General features: G+C 40.9%; 1 protein-coding gene and 4 pseudogenes across 1 annotated transcript; 4 read left to right on the top strand and 1 right to left on the bottom strand.

The window, feature by feature from the left end:
• Nucleotides 1-855: 855 nt before the first annotated feature.
• Nucleotides 856-2,238, top strand: LOC147435898 (shikimate O-hydroxycinnamoyltransferase-like; annotated as a pseudogene).
• Nucleotides 2,239-2,245: 7 nt separating this feature from the next.
• LOC147435897 (shikimate O-hydroxycinnamoyltransferase-like) lies at nucleotides 2,246-5,769 on the bottom strand (annotated as a pseudogene).
• Nucleotides 5,770-7,332: 1,563 nt separating this feature from the next.
• Nucleotides 7,333-7,872, top strand: LOC147435896 (MFS-type transporter clz9-like). Its single transcript, XM_086488232.1, has one exon. It carries the CDS (start codon nucleotides 7,333-7,335, stop codon nucleotides 7,870-7,872), a length of 540 nt encoding a protein of 179 aa, XP_086344358.1.
• A 435-nt stretch (nucleotides 7,873-8,307) lies between these two features.
• On the top strand, nucleotides 8,308-8,979 carry LOC147435895 (uncharacterized; annotated as a pseudogene).
• A 3,066-nt stretch (nucleotides 8,980-12,045) lies between these two features.
• Nucleotides 12,046-12,608, top strand: LOC147435894 (shikimate O-hydroxycinnamoyltransferase-like; annotated as a pseudogene).
• The last annotated feature ends 6,897 nt before the right edge of the window (nucleotides 12,609-19,505 follow it).

Here is a 19,505-nt window from a genome sequence, read left to right as displayed (position 1 = left end):
TTGTTACTAGTAATGATAAGAGGATAGGGTTTGATGCTTTCCTTGTGATTTGATGGTTTCCTACATTTCTTACAACACATCCTTCATGTTAAAATACACACACTCAAATCGTTTTTGGTCAAACATCCAGAAGAGCCTTCTAGTAATTGATTAGAAAAGACTAGAGCTTCTTGTGGGTTCGTCTTGCCTGCATCATGTATCTTAATCTTCCTTCTTTACTTGGTTTCCCTCGTGTTGTTAGGTTATCCACGCAAGGTACCAACGTTCTGTCTTCAGTTTGAACCCTAGTCTAGGGCCTAGGCTCGACTCTCCGCCTCGTGCCCACATGCTCTTCTTTGTCTTGCTCTTGCACGCTTAGGCTTTAGCCCAAGCTCCAGCCTTCATAATCCTCGGATCTCAAATCTCAGGTCTTTCTTTTTCCAAAGTAACAAGGATAGGCTATAGCGGTTTCTTCTCGACTCAGTATCCTCCAACGTAAAAAGCTTTATTCTCAGCATAAAAGGTGACCAAAGTTTCTCATCTTCTCGTTTCTCTTTCAGGCTCAACTACTCAACCAAGATTCACTCTTTAAGTTGGTCTTTTACACTAGTTCTTCAATGTTGAGTACGTATTTTCATAAGATTTAAGATCTTTAAGATTTACAATTTCCAGAACTTAAAAGCTCAATGCTAGCTCTGTTGTGTTGATTACATTTTTCCATGAAATCTAAGAGCTTCAAAATTGACACTCTACAAAAATATAAGTCTTTGTTTATAGTTTGAACAGATCTACACTATGCAATACGTGCTTTTAGCATGTTTTTTTAATGTATTACTGCCTCAATTTCAAAGTTTAAAGCATTTTTGTTAATCATTGATGGCGAGCACCTCAAAAGCGTATGCAACGGCAAGCGCTTCCTTTCATGATGTTTGGGTGGACTATGAATTTTATATTTTCTTGCACATTTTCCATGCCCATCTACAAGTTGTGATTCTTGCCCCTCCGTGTGCAGATATTGCCTCTGTAAGCATATCCAATGTGCCCCTTCTATTAGCCCAGTTCAAGTTTATTACTGGATTTCATCATGTATCATATTTGACAATTTTGTGATTGGGTATGTGCAATGCATAATTCATGCACACACTTTTACACATAAAACCCATCAATTTTCTAGCTGACAATTTTCTCATGTGAAGAAAGGAGTTCTTTTCCCAAAGAATTCTTCCTGTAGCATTCAACATCATGATGTAGTTCTTCGGAGGGATCACATACCTAGCTAGGATCGGTTGTGACCAACGACATTGCCACTCGCTGCTCCACCCTGGCTGCCATTGGCAATCTACTCGGAACTGCACCTCGCCCGATATCTTTTATGTCCGCGTCACTCGTTTTGAATGTAGCTGCAGCTGCCTTGGCATTAGGATACATCACAATGTCTGTGATGGCTTCCCGGCCTACCATTTCTTGAGCTCTTGGGCCATCCTTAATGTCAACAAAGCCAGAGAAAGAACCTCTATATTAAAGGGGGCCGCCGGCCGAGATTGTACGCAATCCATTATCAAGCCTCCTCACATGGATCACCGCTCTCTGCTCAATGCAAAAGCTTTGAATTGCCCCCATAATGCCCCTTCCAACCACCTTGAGTACCAAATCACCCACCTATTGAACTTCATCAGTGTATGGCCAATAGGCACATTAAGAATTTTCCCCTTTATGCCATCATTTATTGATGATCTAAGGGCAAAATTAGTTGCGAGCTGCAAGAGTTGTTATGATGTATACACACAGTACATGGTTTGAAGCACTAGCTACATACTTGTGGTGAGGCATCATTAGTGTAAGAGGTCTTGCAGTCGATATGGTCGAAGCAGCTTTGATACCCCCCTTGCCGGAGAGCTCCTTCAAGAACGTGGACTTCAATGGCTATACAACATGCAAAGGAGGAGCCCTTGTCGGAAGTCCGTTACCATTTGTCACAAATCTAGTGTTAAGAGTGCCACAGCCAAGGTGGATGATGCACACATGAGGTCTACTTTAGGTTGGCTTACCATGCAAAAGTCCCCAAAGCCAATCATTCCCTCATTCTGCATCCCCTTGGTCGACCTCACCATCACTAGCTGGTCCAGATTTCCATTCTATGAGCTGGACTTTGTATGGGGCAAGCCTTCTTACATGCAGAATCTTGTCTATGCATTTGATGGATTCATCATCCTCATGCCATCCCCTTTGGGAGCAAGGGATGTGGATGCCCTAGTTGGACATTTAGACCAACTAGGGAATCTACATGCCCTGCTCCCAAAGGGGATGGCATGAGGATGATGAGTGCATCAAATGCATAGCCTAAATTCCGCATGTAAGAAGGCATGCCCCATCCAAATTCAAGATCATAGAATGGAAATCTGGACCAGCTAGAGATGCCGAGGTCGACCAAGGGGACGCAGAATGAGGGAATGACTAGATTTTGGGACTTTTGCGTGGTAAGCCAACCTAAAGTAGACCTCATGTGTGCATCATCCACCTTGACTGTGGCACTCTTAACACTAGATGTGCAACAAATGGTAATGGACTTCTGACAAGATCTCCTACTTTGCATGTCGTATAGCCATAGAAGACCACATTCTTGAAGTAGCTCTTCGGCAAGGGGGGATCAAAGCTGCTTCAACCATTGGCTGCAAGATCTCTTGCATTGATGATGTCTCGCCACAAGTATGTAGCTAGTGCTTCAAACCTTGTACTGTGTGTATACATCGTAGCAACTTCTGCAGCTAAGATCATAGCTAATTTTGCCCTCAGATCATCAATGAATGATGGCGTAAAGGGGAAAATTCTTAATGTGCCTGCTAGCCATACACTGATGAAGTTTGATAGGTGGGTGATTTGGTACTCAGTGTGGTTGGAAGGGTCATTATGGGGGAAACTCAAAGCTTTTGCATTGAGAAGAAAGCGGTGATCTATGTGAGGAGGCTTGAAAATGGATTGCGTACAATCTCGATCGGAGGCCCCCTTTAATATAGATGTGCTTTCTCTAGCTTTGTTGACATTAAGGATGGCCCAAGAGCTCAAGAAATTGTAGGCCGGAAGTCGTCACGAACGTTGTGATGCAGCGTGATACCGAGGCAGCTGCGGCTACATTCAAAACGAGTGACGTGGACAGAAGAGATACCAAGCGTGGTGCAGTTTCGGACAGATTGCCAATGGCAGCCAGGGTGGACCAACGACTGGCAACGTTGTTGGTCTCAACAGATCCTAGCTAGGTATGTGATCCCTCCCAAGAACTGCATGATGATGTTAAATGCTACAGGAAGAAAGTCTTTGAGAAAAGAACTTCTTTCTTCACATGAGAAAATTGCTAGCTAGAAATTGATGGGTTTTATGTGTAAAAATGTGTGCATGAATTATGGATGTGCACATACCCAATCACAAAATTGGAAAATATGATACATGATGAAATCCAGTAATAAAATTGATCTGGGCTAATAGAAGGGGCACATTGGATATGCTTGCAGAGGCAAATCTGCACGCGGAGGGGCAAGAATCACAAACTGCAGATGGGCATCAAAAATGGGCTAGAAAATATCAAATGCACAGTCCACCCAAACTTCATGAAAGGAAGCGCGTACAACATTAAAAAAAACATACTAAACGCACGTATTAGATAGTGTAGATTTGTTCGAACTATAAACCAACTTAATTTTTTTTACAAGACAATTTAAGGGATTCTAAGCACCGTAGAGTGTAAATATTTACGCTCTTAGATTTCATGGAAAAACGTAATCAACGCAAAAGAGCTAGCATTGAACTTTTAAGTTATGGAAATTGTAAATCTTAAAGATCTCAAATCTTATGAAAACACATACTCAACATTGAAGAACTAGTGTAAAAGACCAACCTGAAGAGTGATTCTTGGTTGAGTAGCCGAGCCTGAAAGAGAAACGAGAAGATGAGAAACTTAATTTGGTCACCTTTTATGCTGAACAGAAAGCTTTTTATGTTGGAGGATACTGAGTCAAGAAGAAACCACTATAGCCTATCCTTGTTACTCTGGAGAAGAAAGACCTCAGATTTGAGATCCGAGGACTATGAAGGCTGGAGCTTGGGCTGAAGCCTAAGCGTGCAAGAGCAAGACAAAGAAGAGCATGTGGGCACGAGGCAGAGAGTCAAGCCTAGGCCCTAGACTAGGGTTCAAACTGAAGACAAAATTTTGGTACTTGGAGTGGATAACCTAACAGCAGGAGGGAAAACCAAGTAAAGAAGGCAGAGTAAGACACATGATGCAGGCAAGACAAACTCATAGGAAGCTCTAGTCTTTTCTAATCAATTGCTAGAAGGCTCTTCTGGATGTTTGACCAAAAATGATTTGAGTGTGTGAATTTTAACATGAAGGATGTGTTGTAAGAAATGTAGGAAACCATCAAATCCTAGCCTCTTATCATTCCTAGTAAAGAAAAACATCAAATCTTAACCTCTAGTCTAGAATCTATTACATGTCAAAGACAAATGGCTATCACTGTCCACTCAACTTGCCCCATAGCTTAAAAACAAAAGATTTATTACAGTCGAGGAGTCCTGAAGGATCACAAGTATAATAAGAGAAACTTATAAGCAAAACAAAACTCTTTATCCAAGGACCACATATAATAAGAGATACCTATAAGCAAAAAAAACTCTTATCTTGTAGGCTCACTCAGACACACAAAATCGAGAATTATAGCTGATAGTTTTCCAAGGATTTCTAAAATAACATTGAAAAGCTAAGAGGTTCACTAGGTAGTAGGAGGTAGCACAACAATTGTCTGCACCTCCTCTTTTTTCTTTGGTGGACCTTTGCCTTCAAAGACCACCACCTCCTCCTCTTTCTTCACTGAAACTTTTCCTTCAAAGATCACCCATCCGTCTCTAATGTCGTGATAGACTTTATTTTAAAAAAAATTCCCGTAATGGCTACCTTTCTTGCTCCAGTTGATGCTTTGTAGCAAGATTATTCCCACACAATGTTGTTGTTTTCAATGGCCTCTACATTGTCGGGTGCGGGACAACCACCCTCTAATCTTTGAAACAATGCTCCTACTCTCTGTTCGAGTTCTCTTCACTGCGTAGAGTGCTCTCTCTCTCTTCCCCCCCCTCTCTCTCTCTCTCTCTCTCTCTCTCTCTCTCTCTCTCTCTCTCTCTCTCTCTCTCTCTCTCTCTCTCTCTCTCTCTCTCTCTCTCTCTCTCTTTGTAAGAAATTCATAGTTTCTCCCCTCTACTGTTTAGCCTAAATATCCGTTGTTCAGTGCTGCAAAGCTTTGGGGGGGGGGATTAGGAGCAGGGGCAAAGGTTGTGTGTACAAGCCCGACGTAGATAAGGAGAAAGGGGGAATCTACAGAAGTATTGTGTGTTTTTAAAATAAAGGGAGTCTTAAAAATAGCCTAGTCTAGTCTGTGTGAAATATAAATATAAAAAGAAATAGCTTCGGTGTACCTCGTACCACGAGAAAGAGAGAGAGAGAGAGAGAGAGAGAGAGAGAGAGAGAGAGAGAGAGAGAGAGAGAGAGAGAGAGAGAGAGAGAGAGAGAGAGAGAGAGAGAGCGTCACTTTCTAGGAGACGAATATAGGGTAGAGGTCCCAGCTAAAAGGCAAGGGCCTTTTTAGGGCCAAGACTTAGAAATATGATGGGGCCAAAAAAAAAACTTCTTGTTTCAATATTAAGACTTTTACAAGATGTGTCTTAAAAATACAAAATGAATGTCTCCTCCTCCCGAGAAGGCTCCATGCCCCCTTTAATCTTGCGCCACCTCTCCCTCCAACGCATGCTCCACACCTACACACAATCAAAGACAGTATACCTCAAAATCATGAATCATCCATGCAGAAATCCAATCAGTACAAGTTCCAAGTGATGATCGAAAAAACATTTATAGCCACTACGAGAGATCAGATTACAGTTACGACCAATCACAGTTTACACCTTCATGAAAATATGCGGTGTTTGCCACTGTTTTTAACTTGTCTTGCACCCCAAATATGCGGTGTTTGCCACTGTTTTTAACTTGTCTTGCACCCCATGAACACTCTCTTTTCTGACCTACAATTGTCTCCTACACTCTTACTTGGCTCTCACTTTGGTTTCCGTGACTCTACTTTGTTAGCCTCAACCCGTTCAAACTACAACCAATTCTACCTTTAAATCTTACTCCTGCTAGCCTCAGATTTCCACCTTACACCGTCCTACCCATCCATGTTACAACCATTTAGAAATCCCAGCAAGAACAGACAAACTTGCAAGTGTGCACTACAACCATTTAGAAATCCCAGCAAGAATAGACAAACTTGATTTGCAGAACAATTTTAGAACCAGTTTCGATCAGATATGCAATTCTACACAGATGGGTTCAAAGGCTCCATGTGAGTGCAAGACGTGTTTGCTGGAAAGACACCCTATTTTGGCTGATTTCTTGTGTACTTCTCAACTAGTACATATACATGGTGGTCGAGCTTGTTGCTGTGGACGTGTGTTTGTAAAGCCATCCTTCATGTGCATCATCCCAAGAAAGAAATTTCCTTTCATCAATTCCAAGGAGTCCTCTTCAACAACAATAGTTGCAAAGCGAGCTGCCAGCCTAGAGAATACCGCTCCCCCTCCCTCGAAGATTTTTTTTTTCATAAAGGAATACTCTCACCTACTTGAGAGAATCAGTGACTGAGTTCCAACAATACAAGTATTGTTAAGAATCTTCATAATCATTTAAAGTCTAAATATTTCACATATGTTGTCCACCAGGGTTACTTTAAACCGATTGCATAGTTGATTCGCTAATAATCAGTTTTATATTTGCATTTAGGCAAATATAAAAACTGAGAAGCCTCCTCTTGCGCTCCAAGCCAAGGCAATATTTTCAAGACCAATCAAGTTATACAATGTCAAGAACCAATATGTCAACCAGAGGACTCCACTCCAAAATCAGCCACCAAAAGACAAGCGCGTGCAAAGCTATCTTGGACGGAGGAGGACATGGAAAAATCTCTTTCAGTGCGAGAACAAGGAGTTTCTTTGAAAAAATGCTCCATGCAATTTGGCATGAGCAAATATGCAATAACAAATTGGGAAGAAGGACGATCACAAAAGAGGAGGAGAGGGCCGGAAACCACACTCACCTTTGACCAAGAAGAAGCACTACAGAAATGGATATTTCAAAAGTGCAAATCAAGACATGGTGTCTCTGTCTTGGATGTCAAGGTAAAGGTGGCAGAGATTTGTCAGAGAAGACACACACTCTGCTTGCACCCTCAGCTCGTTTTTCGTGTCTCTGAGGGACTAGATCAGTCAAGAAGGTTTAGACCAAAAATTGTCAAGACTCTTCACAAGAATCTTTGAATGTTGTATGATGAAAATAAGTACCCACATTCTAATATCTGGAATGCACACAAGACTGGATTTCAAGGGTCAAGGGACAAAGGCATGAAGATACTTACAAAGAAGGGAACTAAATCAGTGTATGGTATCACATGTGATTCTAGAGAGTGGATGACAGTATTATGTTGTGCAGCTGGCCATGCTATCCATTCATACTATATATTCAAGGGAAGTAGAATGGATGACAAATATATCAAAGATTGCGAAGCAAGGGCTGAAATGGCCATGCAAAAGAAAGCATGGATGACAAGCAAGCTCTTCCAAGCTTGGCTAGAGCACTTACCAAAGTTCATAATACAGGACATTGGATTTGACAACAAACACCTTTTAGTTCTTGATGGTCATGGAAGTCATGTTTCCCTTGAAGTCATGGCAAGAGCACATGAAGCTGGCATAGATATTATCACTTTACTTGCCCATACATCACACAAGCTACAACCCTTGGATGTCTCCGTCTTCAAATCATTAAAGATGATTTTTTGCAAAGAGAGAGCAATGTGACAACATCGGACAGTATCCAGGCAAGCAAGCAAGAGAGAGCTCGCAACCATTGTGGCGAGTGCCCTAAAACTGTCTTTAACAGAGTCAAACATTAAGGTAGGTTTTTGGCAACAGGAATTTGGCCACTTGATGCTTCAGCGGCGGTAAAAATTCGATGGCATGCCATGCAATAATATACAGATGAGAAATGAACCAGAAAATCAAGATGATGAAAGCATATCATAGGTACCCAACACTCCACCTAGTGTAGGAATAAAGAATGAGACTATTCTGGCATTACGTTCAATGGCAAGTCACACGCAAAATGAGCAGATTGGGATAATAACCTGCCAATGTCACATGATCAGATTGAATCAGCACGTCAAATCAATTTTATGAGATTGCTACAGGGACATTATTTTCAAGATGATACTAACTTGCCACATGTAGAAGGGTATGCTGACATCAATTCAGAATTTCCATCAGCAAACAACCAACATGAAATACTTTGGTAGGGTAAAGATAACACAAACATACAATCAAATCTTCGATTGGCTTGGAAATAGTGGAGTCTAAAAGGAGAACATTCCCAACTCTTCAAGCAAGAAACCGATGCAAAGAAACCAATCTCCAAGCAAAAACACTCGTGTAATTGATCTTTTACGAATGCCAATGTCAGAGGTATTAGTAAGACAAGCACCTCGAGAGGCATTTGTTGACTATACAAACAATTTAATTCTCACTTCATCCCAATATATTGCGAGCATGAAGGCTAAGAACGCTAAGAAAGACAAGATTGCAAAAGCAAGAGAGCAAAAGAAAGCGGAGAAAGAGCAACAATGACTTGAATCACTTGCAGAACTAGATGCACGTAGACAACGACAAGAAGAGGCAGCTCAAGCAAAGAGGTCCAAGAAAGCTTGGGAAGCACAACAACTCAATTTTGAAAACAGGATGCGAGCTATTATTTGGGAGGGTGGTTCCTCAGAAGGTCTGATTCTGAGGCCTTTGCATGTTGATCATCCATTCCATGCCAATGCATGAAGAAGACAAATGGAGAAATTGCGAAGGTCTCGCCAGCAGGCTGCTAGAAGTATCTGAGGCATCACTACAAGTATGCGGGTTTAGTGTTTGGCCTCTTACCTAGTAGCTCTTTAAAACTACTTTTCAGCCGAGTGTTTACTTATTTTGGACCTCAAGTTTTTGAAGGTTTTGTGTTTGGCCTCTTACGTATTAGAACTTTAAAACTACTTTTCAGCCAGTTGTATAATCATTTTGGACCTCAAATGTTTGGTGCTCGTTTTGAACCTCAAGTTTTTGTTGAGTCTTCAAAATATAAATGCAATTATGTACCTTCAAAGCATGCAACAACGTCACTCCTTTATTCTGATTTCAAAGCAGATTTAAAGTTCAAAAAAATAGTAGAATAGTAGACAATCATGCCATGAATCACACTGATACACCTCACATTATAGGGATGCTCAAGAAACCCCTGAAAGAAAAAAAATTCAGAGAGATGAATCATGATTGCTGGTGAGCAACTGCAACTCACCTTCAAGGAGCAAGCATTTTCTCTAAGTAGTTAATCCATTTACCCGATATCCATGTCTGCAGGCAAACAAAACCATAGGCACTTTAATCTAGACCTTAAGAAAACATTATCACTCATCATCACCACAAGTAACAATGAAACTGTAAACAACGTGCACTAACTTGCCTTGCAATTCTTTCCTGATTGATGCTTAGTGACTTGCACAAGATTTCTTTTGACATCTGCAAGAGCCTCTGCTGCGATGACCTCAAACCATTTTTGCGATATTGTTAGCATCTAAAACTATATACAAGATTGTAAGATCTATAAGATATCTGTCTAGCAAGCTTGTGCACAAAAGAAACACATGTAGACATGTAAATAGACATGCACATCCATACAAATAGGTGGATATTGACAAACGTCCACCACATGTAGCCATGAAGCATTCATGCGCTATCAGGAAATAGTAATTTTTTGTTATCACTCACCCAAAACTCTAATCCCTTCCTACAAAGGTAAAGTGCTATGGCCCTTCCTTGCTTCCAGGTGCAACCTGTCAAAAAGACCTCTTTGGCATGCTCGGGTATCTCCTTGATGATGACTGCAGTTGTGAGTGTATTGCCACGACAGACCCTAATCCTCAAATTTGGATGCTTCATCACAAAGAGCTTCCCAGGAATGAGCACCAACCGATCATTTGGTGCGCCTAGCAAAATCGCACACCAGAATATACATAGCCACCAAAATCACATAGCAATGCATTAGCCATAAGAAGAGAGCAAAGCAACAATGACGATAAGCTCTCATGTTCCCATAGTCAAGTAATATGGCCATCATAAACAAAAGGTTCATACCAGACAAGCCCTTGGGAAGGGGTTTTGACAAAAAGAAAGCTAGACACAATCTGTACGTATGCTAGCTAATCAACCCAAACCCAAGGAGAGGTATACGCCAATGTGGTGGAGCCACACATTCCCTCAGTTTGAGGTGCCAATATCACCCATGCCTCTTAATTTGACTCCAGTGCCTAGCTTGTGAGCTAGCTCTACTTGCCATAGCTAGATTCTCCTTCCCCCGCACCTCAGAGCTATTGGGAAGGTCTAGAAATTCTAACACTTGCACGGTCCTCTGCTTTTTTGCTGAGGCAACACAAGAATGTTACCACTAAAAAAAATTCCTTGATCCATCCCCTAACCAAATGCTAATGCTAAAAGAAGTAACAAAATCCCCAGACATACAGTCACCATTTTTAGCTTGCTGATACCCTTGATGTAGCTTCCTTTTGGCAATCTCAAGCTTCTGCTCTACCTGACTTTTGTCCGACAACATCTGCAAAGAGGTAAGTCGAACAAGTTTACTTTTGATCCAGATGACTCCAAATTGAATCAAAGACAACCCTTCCCGATGCACCTCTCTTGGACACAACCTTATTCCTAAACAAATGCCCAACCATGTTTGTTCTTATAGGATATCCCTTTTGAGAAGTCATCACACTTCATATCTCTACCTTTGGATATCACACGCCATCTAATTCAAGAGATATGCATGCATGATGTTCCGGAAAGTAATATAATTTTTGCATCCCATCCCCATGCCCTGCTTTGTGCAGTTGAGGAAGCTATGGATGGAAAGAGAAGTGATTAATTATCCCACAAACTGAAAATACCCATACTAATAAGATACGATGCCAGACCAATAGCCTTCTTACATTGGGAAACGGCTTCACATTCCTCTCATTCCCGCTCGGGTATCTCCTTGATGATGATTGTAGCTGTGAGTGTATTTCCATGGCAGACCCTAACCCTCAAATTTAGATGCTTCACCACAAAGAGTTTCCCACCTCTATTGAGAGTTTCATTCTATGCAAAAAAAAACATCCAACATGAAACAGATACTACAACTCTATACTTGGAACAAAAATCGGGCTCTTGTGACAAGCATATCCAATGTGCCCCTTTTATTAGCCTAGGTCAAGTTTATTATTGGATTTCCTCATGTATCATATTTGCCAGTTTTGTGATTAGGTATGTGCACATGCATAATTCACGCACACACTTTTAAACATAAAACCCATCAATTTTCTAGCTGACAATTTTCTCATGTAAAGAAAGGAGTTCTTTTCCTAAATAATTTCTTCCTATAGCATTCAACATCATGATGTAGTTCTTGGGAGGGATCACATACCTAGCAAGGATCGGTTGTGACCAACGACATTGCCAGTCACTACTCCACCCTGGCTACATTGGCAATCTATCTGGAACTGCACCTCGCTTGGTATCTCTTCTATCCACGTCACTCGTTTTGAACGTGACTGCAGCTGCCTTGGCATTAGGCTGCATCACAATGTCTGTGACGGCTTCTCGGCCTACCATTTCTTGAGCTCTTGGGACATCCTTAATGTCAAAAAAGCTGAAGAAAGCACATCTATATTAAAGGGGGCCGGCCGAGATTGTACGCAATCCATTATCAAGCCTCCTCACATAGATCCCCACTCTCTGCTCAATGCAAAATCTTTGACTTGCCCCCATAACGACCTTTGCAACCACTCTGAGTACCAAATCACCCACCTATCGAACTTCATCAGTGTAGGGCCAGCAGGCACATTAAGAATTTTCCCCTTTATGCCATCATTCATTGATGATCTGAGGGTGAAACTAGCTATGAGCTCAGCTGCAGGAGTTGCTACGACGTATACACATAGTACAAGGTTTGAAGCACTAGCTGCATACTTGTGATGAGGCATAATCAGTGCAAGAGGTCTTGCAGTCGATGGTTGAAGGAGCTTCAATCCCCCCTTGCCAGAGAGCCACTTCAAGAACGTGGTCTTCTATGGCTATACAACGTGCAAAGCAGGAGACCTTGTCGGAAGTGTGTAACCATTTGCCACAGATCTAGTGTTAAGAGTGCCATAGCCAAGGTGAATGATGCACACATGAGGTCTGATTTAGGTTGGCTTACCATGCAAAAGTCCCCAAAGCCACTCATTCCCTCATTCTGCGTCCCCTTGGTCGACCTCAACATCACTAGCTGGTCCAGATTTCCATTCTATGAGCTTGAATTTGGATGGGGAAAGCTTTTTTACATGCGGAATCCCGGCTATGCATTTGATGGACTCATCATCCTCATGACATCCCCTTTGGGAGCAGGGCATGTGGATGCCCTAGTTGGTCTAAATGTTGAGACTATGCCCAAATTCAAACACTACACCTTCAACCATGTATGAGTGCACACATTATTTGTGTGTACAGTATCCTCACCATTATAATTCATGTTAATATAGCCACAAGATTTTTTTTACTTTTTTGGGTGCTGATCATGCATCAGGCCGGGGCACCCAGACCATCCTTTGCCTTAGATACCACCAAGGGCTCTTAGTGGGGTTGAACCCACCACCTTGGTGATGCTATTCCAACCCTCTTAACCAACTGAGCAAGCCCCCTTGGGTAATATAGCCACAAGAAATTTTGAACAGATTCTCACATTACTTCCCACATTTCAACTTACCATAACATCATGAGCTTCTTTCTATGAGGGAGGCGTTGCATACCTTGTAACATCTAATGGCCTAGTAACTTGTGTGTAGCGGAAAATAACATGAACATAGTGAGCATTTCATTAGAATAGGTTTCTAATGAGCATAACAAGAGTGCTTCGGTGGAGAGAGCAAAACAAAGAATAACACCTAGTTAGATAACATGAACAATACTTCAAAAGAGAGAGAAATTAAGCTATTGACAACAATTGAGGATCGGATTTACATGGAGCAGGTCCCCCCTCCAAAAGGCTTGGTATTATAGGTTTCTCCCATCAAGAGAGATATTTTACAATACAATTCTTTGTGTTCCTTCAATAATAGCTAGTGCAATGAAGATGGGAGCTTCAAGCACTAAGCAAAACACTTATAATACACAACATCAATTCCCTCACAGTCTCAGACCCAAGACCTCACACACCTTTGAAGATGGTGAGAGCTGGCGGTGTATGAGAGTTGATTGAGAGGAAGGAGTAGTCTTACGAGAAAGATGTACATCTCCTCACATAATCACTTATATTATCATAGCATAGCTTAGTCATTAGCATGGTAGAGGAGATGAGCATGCATTGAAGCTTGGATCTTGGTTGAATTTTCATCACAAAGCCAAGAGTTGTTGGTGTAGGCCTCCCTTCTCACAAGCTTGGAGTAGGTGATAAGCTTTCCATTAAAGCTTGAGAAGGAGAGAGAGAGAGTCTTATTGCTTCACACATGAGCTTGGTGTGGAATAATCACTTGAGAAAATCAGCCCTCTCTCTCTCTCTTGGTTGACCCCTCATGCTATTTCCTCTTTCTTACACCCCATTGGACCTCTCCTGGCTTAGCCAATAAGATTTTAGGAGCATAAATGATAGCCTTCTGACATGTGTCCCCCTTTCCCCTTTTGTGAGAGCGTTAGGTAATTAATTAATGCAACTAAACTCTCATTGGACCCCTTTGTCTCCTAGCCAATAGGAATCATGCAAGCCATTGGGCTGTTGAATGCTCATTGGACCCCTTGGGAGACTGTCCAATAGTATTCTAGAGAGATTAATTCGTACTGGTTATTTTATTAAGTGTTTTTAAATTAATTAAACTAGATTTACTCTAGCCTAACTCATTGATCCACCTCCATGGCCATCCAAGAGGATTTGAGTACACCTTGTGGGCATCTGGGATAGGGAGCTGACATGTGTCCCTCATTCCCTTTGTGTAAAGGAGGCTTGTGAGTGTGTGTGTGTGTGTGTGTGTTTCTCTCTCATCCCCTCCTTGCAAGGCTCGCCCCCTCCTTTGTAGGAGTTGTGAAGACTTTTTTGGTACACACACTAAGCATCTAATTTAACTAAGCTTTGATGATTGGACACAACCTTTGAATTTTGGAACCTTAGCATTTTGGAAGTCTTAATGGGCTGAACCTTAGGGTCTTTAAAGCCCATTGTTACACATTTCTCTTTTGCAGATGGCCCCCCCTTTGGATCCCTATTTTCCCTCCTTTGGATCCCTAATGTGGCCGGTCTGCCAGTTTAACCAATATTCTATCTTCTTCTCCCCTGGCACTTCCCCATATTAAATGATCAGCTTAACATGAGGAAATCATTTAGGAGAATTAGATAGTAGTTATTATGACATTACATCTCTCTTGAAATCATAGTCGTCCTTGACTATGGGGTAGAGAAAATAAAGTTTATTCATTAGTCCTTTTTCTAGTGAGTAGAGGATCCTTATGTTACCCTACGATATCGTTCTAGAATGGATGACTAATCCATTTGGCGCTTGAGAGGCTAAGCTTCCGTAAGCATGTCCGCACATTAGTCCTATCAATCTTCCATAGTAGAGTGACAAGCTCTACTTGGTTTTTGGGAGACGTTGTCTCCGCAAACTTGATCTAAGCATGCATACTACTTAATATTTGTGCACAATAAAGAAAAGGAGTGTCTTATAAGACAAAAAATTTGTTCATTTTAAACATTTGTACATTTGCTTACTCTAGGGAAGCATTGTACGCATTGGCAAGGTTTAGGTTATCCTTTAATTGTATGCCTTGCATCCATCTAGCTGCTTCAAAAGGATAATTTTTAAACTTAATAAGATATCATCGGATAGTCTTACCACCTCTTAATACTTGTCTTCATGTCGGAGAATGGACTCAGGCTGTAGCACCTCTTCTTGTTCCTCGATCTCCTGTGGGTCTTCAATAGTTGGTTCTTGAGGTGGCTCTCCTTTGTAAGCCTTTAGTAGGCTCACATGAAAAGCATTGTCTATGAGCCGATGGCTAGGCAACTTGAGTTGATAGGCCATCTCTTTGATTGGCCTAAGAATTTGGAAGGGATCATAGTACCTTTTTGCTAGTTTAGCATAATACTTTTGGTGTTCCATAGGATTCTTGCCCGTCGTATGCCTTAATCGAGCCTTGGAAATTTAAGTAAGACCCAATCATTTTCTTTAAAGGCTTGGGCTCTTTTGTGCTTATCAATAGTAGCCTTTTTCTTTTGCTGTGAGATAGAGATAGTATCCTTAATCTTTTGGAAAGATTCTTGTAGGTATTCACTATACTCATCTGTGGCAAAGATCTTCCCATGTACCTTAAGTAGTAGGGGACTTTTTTATCTTCCCTCAATTACCTCAGAAGGTGCTTTTCTCGTGGAAGTATGTACAGTGTTGTTGTAGGCATACTCCACTAAGGGCTACTTCTCCCATTGGGATCTTTGATCTACTTCCGTTACATAGGCTTTTAGTAGATCAATAATTGTTAGGTCAGCTATTTCACTTTGGCCATCGTTTGCGGGTGATAGCCCGAAGATAAGTTTAGCCTTGTCCCTAAATTCTCAAAGAGACCCTTCCAAAAATTAATGGTCATTCTAGGATCCTTATCCGACACTATGGATATTGGCAAGCCATGGCACTTGAAGATTTGTGAAATGAAGAGAATTGCTATTTGATGGGCTTTGATAGTCTTTTTGACAGGTATAAAATGAGCTTGTTTACTGAACCTGTCTACTATGATCCATATTCTTGTACTCCCATGGATAGACTTAGGAAATCCAAAGATAAAATCCATGGATATGCTCTCCCATGGTGAATTAGGGATTGGCAAAGGTTGAAGCAATCCAGGTTGCTTCCCTCTATCAAACTTCATCTTTTGCCATACCACACATTTAGAAACATACTCTTGTATGTGTGCTTTCATGGTAGGCCAATAGAAATATGTTTCAATCCCTTTTAGGGTAGACTGAATCCCTCTATGCCCCACATAAGGAGGAGCATGACATTCATACATTATTTTCTCATGTAGTTAGTTAGTAACGCATGGACTATTTCCATAGAGAAGATAACCATCTTTGTAAAGTAAATGTTTCCTCTTTCTTCCCTAATGCAAGGGCTGAAATCACATCTCTAAAATTGGGATCAATATCATACTCATTTATCATAGAAGAGAGATCATTGTGAGTTGCTATGGAAACCGCATTCACTCTCGGCCGTCTTGAGAGTGCATCGGCTACTTGATTATGCTTGCCAGCAATGTGAGCAATATGAAAATGAAATTGCAAAAGCAAATTTGCCCACCTCATTTGTTTGTCGGAGATCTTGTTCTGCATCATGAAGTATTTAAGACTTTGGTGATTTGTTTGCAGAATGAAAGGAGTCCCTAATAAATAGTGCTTCCATGAGTATAAGCCATGTAGAACTGCGAGGAGTTCCTTTTCATGTATTCCTAGAGCTTGATCAATAGGGTTGAGCCTTCGAATTTCATAGGCTATGGTGTGCCCTTCTTGTAGCACTTCACCTTGGAGGATGGATTGCCGAAGCATAGGGGCATCATTAATTGCTCTTTCACTAGCAAAAGCAAAGTTATCAACATTCATTTCAATCTCTTTTCCCTTGTCAGTCATACTAACAAACTTTTGGTGTAAATTTTTACTTGTACTTTGGAACTTTAAGCCCTAGTTGCTACTCCTCTTTACCTTCAAAGATAATCACTCAAGCATCTATACCTGTGGCTTGAATATTATTAGATGCAATGAATAGAAGAGTGGGATCAACAGAGCCAAGAAAACACCGGTTCTTGTCAAGCTTCTAATAGCTCAATAATGGTTAAGCCATAGGCAAGCCTCATAGGACTCCATTATTAAGACCATACCTCTCAACGGTATCCCCGTTAACTTCATAAAGCAGGCGTGCTTCAAGGATGAAAAATCCCTATTCTACTTACTCTTTTGCAATTAATAACATCAACCATTTGTAGCAATCTTGAGTACCTCTCTTCTTGAGCAAGAAAAGAGAAACCAATAGCTTTGATACCAATGTAACATTTAATGCACTAGTAACTTGTGTGTAGCGGAAATTGATAACATACTGACCATTTTATTAAGAATAAGTTCCTAATGAGCGTAGAGAGAGTACTTAATTTGAGAAAGCAACATAAGAATTTACACCTAGATAATTTGGCATTGACAATACTTGAAAAGAGAGAGAAATAGAACAATTGACAATAGTTGAGGACCGGGTTTACATGGAGCCGCGCCCCCCTCCATAAAGGCTTTGTATTATAGCTTCTTCCATCAAAGGAGATTTTTGTACAATACAATTCGTGTGTTCCTTGACAAATCTCATTGGTGAAATGAAGATGGAAGCTTCATGCTCCAAATTATGCTTGAAAAACACACCTAACGTCCCTAGTCTCATTCCCAAGACCTCACACACCTTCAAAAATGGTGAGAACTAGCAGGGAATGAGGATAGATTGAGAGGAAGAAGATGTATCTTATGAGAAAGAAGTATTCTCCTCACATAGTCACTCTAATAGGATAGCTTAGTTTAGTAATTAACACGGTAGAGGAGATGAGCATGCCATTGAAGCTTGGCTCTTGGTTGGATTTGCATTCCATAGCCAAGAGTTGTTGGTGTAAGCCTCTACTTCTCAATGCTTGGAGAAAGAGATGGAGTTCTTCTTGCACACATGAATTGTGTGTGTGTGTGTGTGTGTGTGTGTGTGTGTGTGTGTGTGTGTGTGTGTGTGTGTGTGTAGAAATGTGTTGAGTTAAATGCAGTCCTCTCTCTCATCTTGGTTGATCCCTCTTGCTATTTGTGCATGCTAGCATCCCATTGGCTCCTGTAAAGCTTAGCTAATCACAAATTAGAAGCATATCAATAGCCTTGAGACATGTGTCTCCCTTCCCCCTTTTGTGAGAGCCTTAGGTAATTAATAATTCAATTAAAATATCATTGAACCTTTTAGTCTTCTGGCCAATAGGAATCAGGCAAGCCATTGGGCTGCTGGATGCTCATTGGACCGCTTGGTAGAATGTTTAATAGTCTTCTAGGGAGATTAATTTCTATTGGTTCTTTTATCAAGATTTTTTAAAAATGACTAAACTTAATTTACTCTAGCCTAATTCTGATTGGTCCACCTCTATGGACATCCAATATGATTTGATGGGAGGTTGGGGCCAACTGGCCTAGGAGCCTGACATCTGTTCAGTATTCCCTTTGTGTAAAGAGGGAGCCTTGGAGTGTGTGTGCGTGTGTGTGTTTCTATCTCATCCCCTACAATAAGGGCTTGCCCCCTCCTTCCTAGGGATGTGGGAAGACTTTTTAGTCTTCCCCATGACCATCCAATATTTCCCCTATTTGGCCTTTGGACAATACAATAATAAATCAGGAACTTTAGCCTATGGAAATCTTAATGGGGTTGAACCTTAGGTCTTTTAAGCCCCATTGAAGCACATTGCTCTTTTGTAGACTATCCCCTTTGGATTCCTATTTTCCCTCCTTTGGATCCCTAACAGAGACCGGTTTGGCAGCCTTACCAATATTCTAACTTTTACTCCCTTGGTACTTCCCCATATTAAATGATCAGTTTAACATGAGAAAATCATTTGGGAGTATTAGATATTAGTTTCTATGACAGATTTGATGCCAAATTCAACAACAGATGGAAAGTTCGTGTATGGTCAAAAAATATTTTAATTCAAGTTACTATTAGCTCATGAATTTAGATGGAAAGGAGGATCCTAAGAAGGTGAATGGGTATCGACTTAAGCCCTACTTGAGTCGCACTCTACAAAAGGACATGCAAGAGCATTGTCAACAAGCTATATTGCCATGTAAGTCTTGTAGTTTGGTTTGTGTTAGTAGTTCAAGACAAGGTGAATAAAAACTACAAAATGAAGACTTGTTTGAGGCACAAAACATCACAAATAGCTTGGAGCCACTCTCAATGGAAAAGATGCCTTTTGATGGTAATGAATGTACGATCATCCTAGGGGAGGGCTAATGATAGTCATTTTTTGGCTATCCGGAATTGCCATAGTGAGCTACGTCACTCTATTAGAAGCACTCAAACACTGTGGCTATTCTCACACTTTCACTGTACATAGGCGTGTGTGAATTAGGCGACTTTTCCAATATCTTCTATAACCCCACAGCTAGGTAGTCATTGGGCTAGTTGAGCCACAAAAATAAATGAAAACAAAAAGTAAAAATCTATTATGGCCATTCGTATGTACATATTTCATTGTATATAGGGCCTAAATATAGGGATTTTTTATAATTATTTTGGTATTTATTTAAATATTTTTACCTAGATGGGCGTTATTTACCTAAATATGCT

This window comes from Adiantum capillus-veneris, chromosome 18, assembly GCF_014529385.1.
Source record: "Adiantum capillus-veneris isolate H3 chromosome 18, ASM1452938v2, whole genome shotgun sequence".
In the NCBI taxonomy this organism is placed as follows: Eukaryota; Viridiplantae; Streptophyta; class Polypodiopsida; order Polypodiales; family Pteridaceae; genus Adiantum; species Adiantum capillus-veneris.
Note: the sequence above shows the minus strand (reverse complement) of the source record. Positions and strands in the feature narration are given on the sequence as shown.

What these genes read in the sequence shown, in the direction of transcription:
- LOC147435896 (XM_086488232.1), top strand. Translation starts at nt 7,333, where the DNA reads ATGTTGTATGATGAAAATAAGTACCCACATTCTAATATCTGGAATGCA.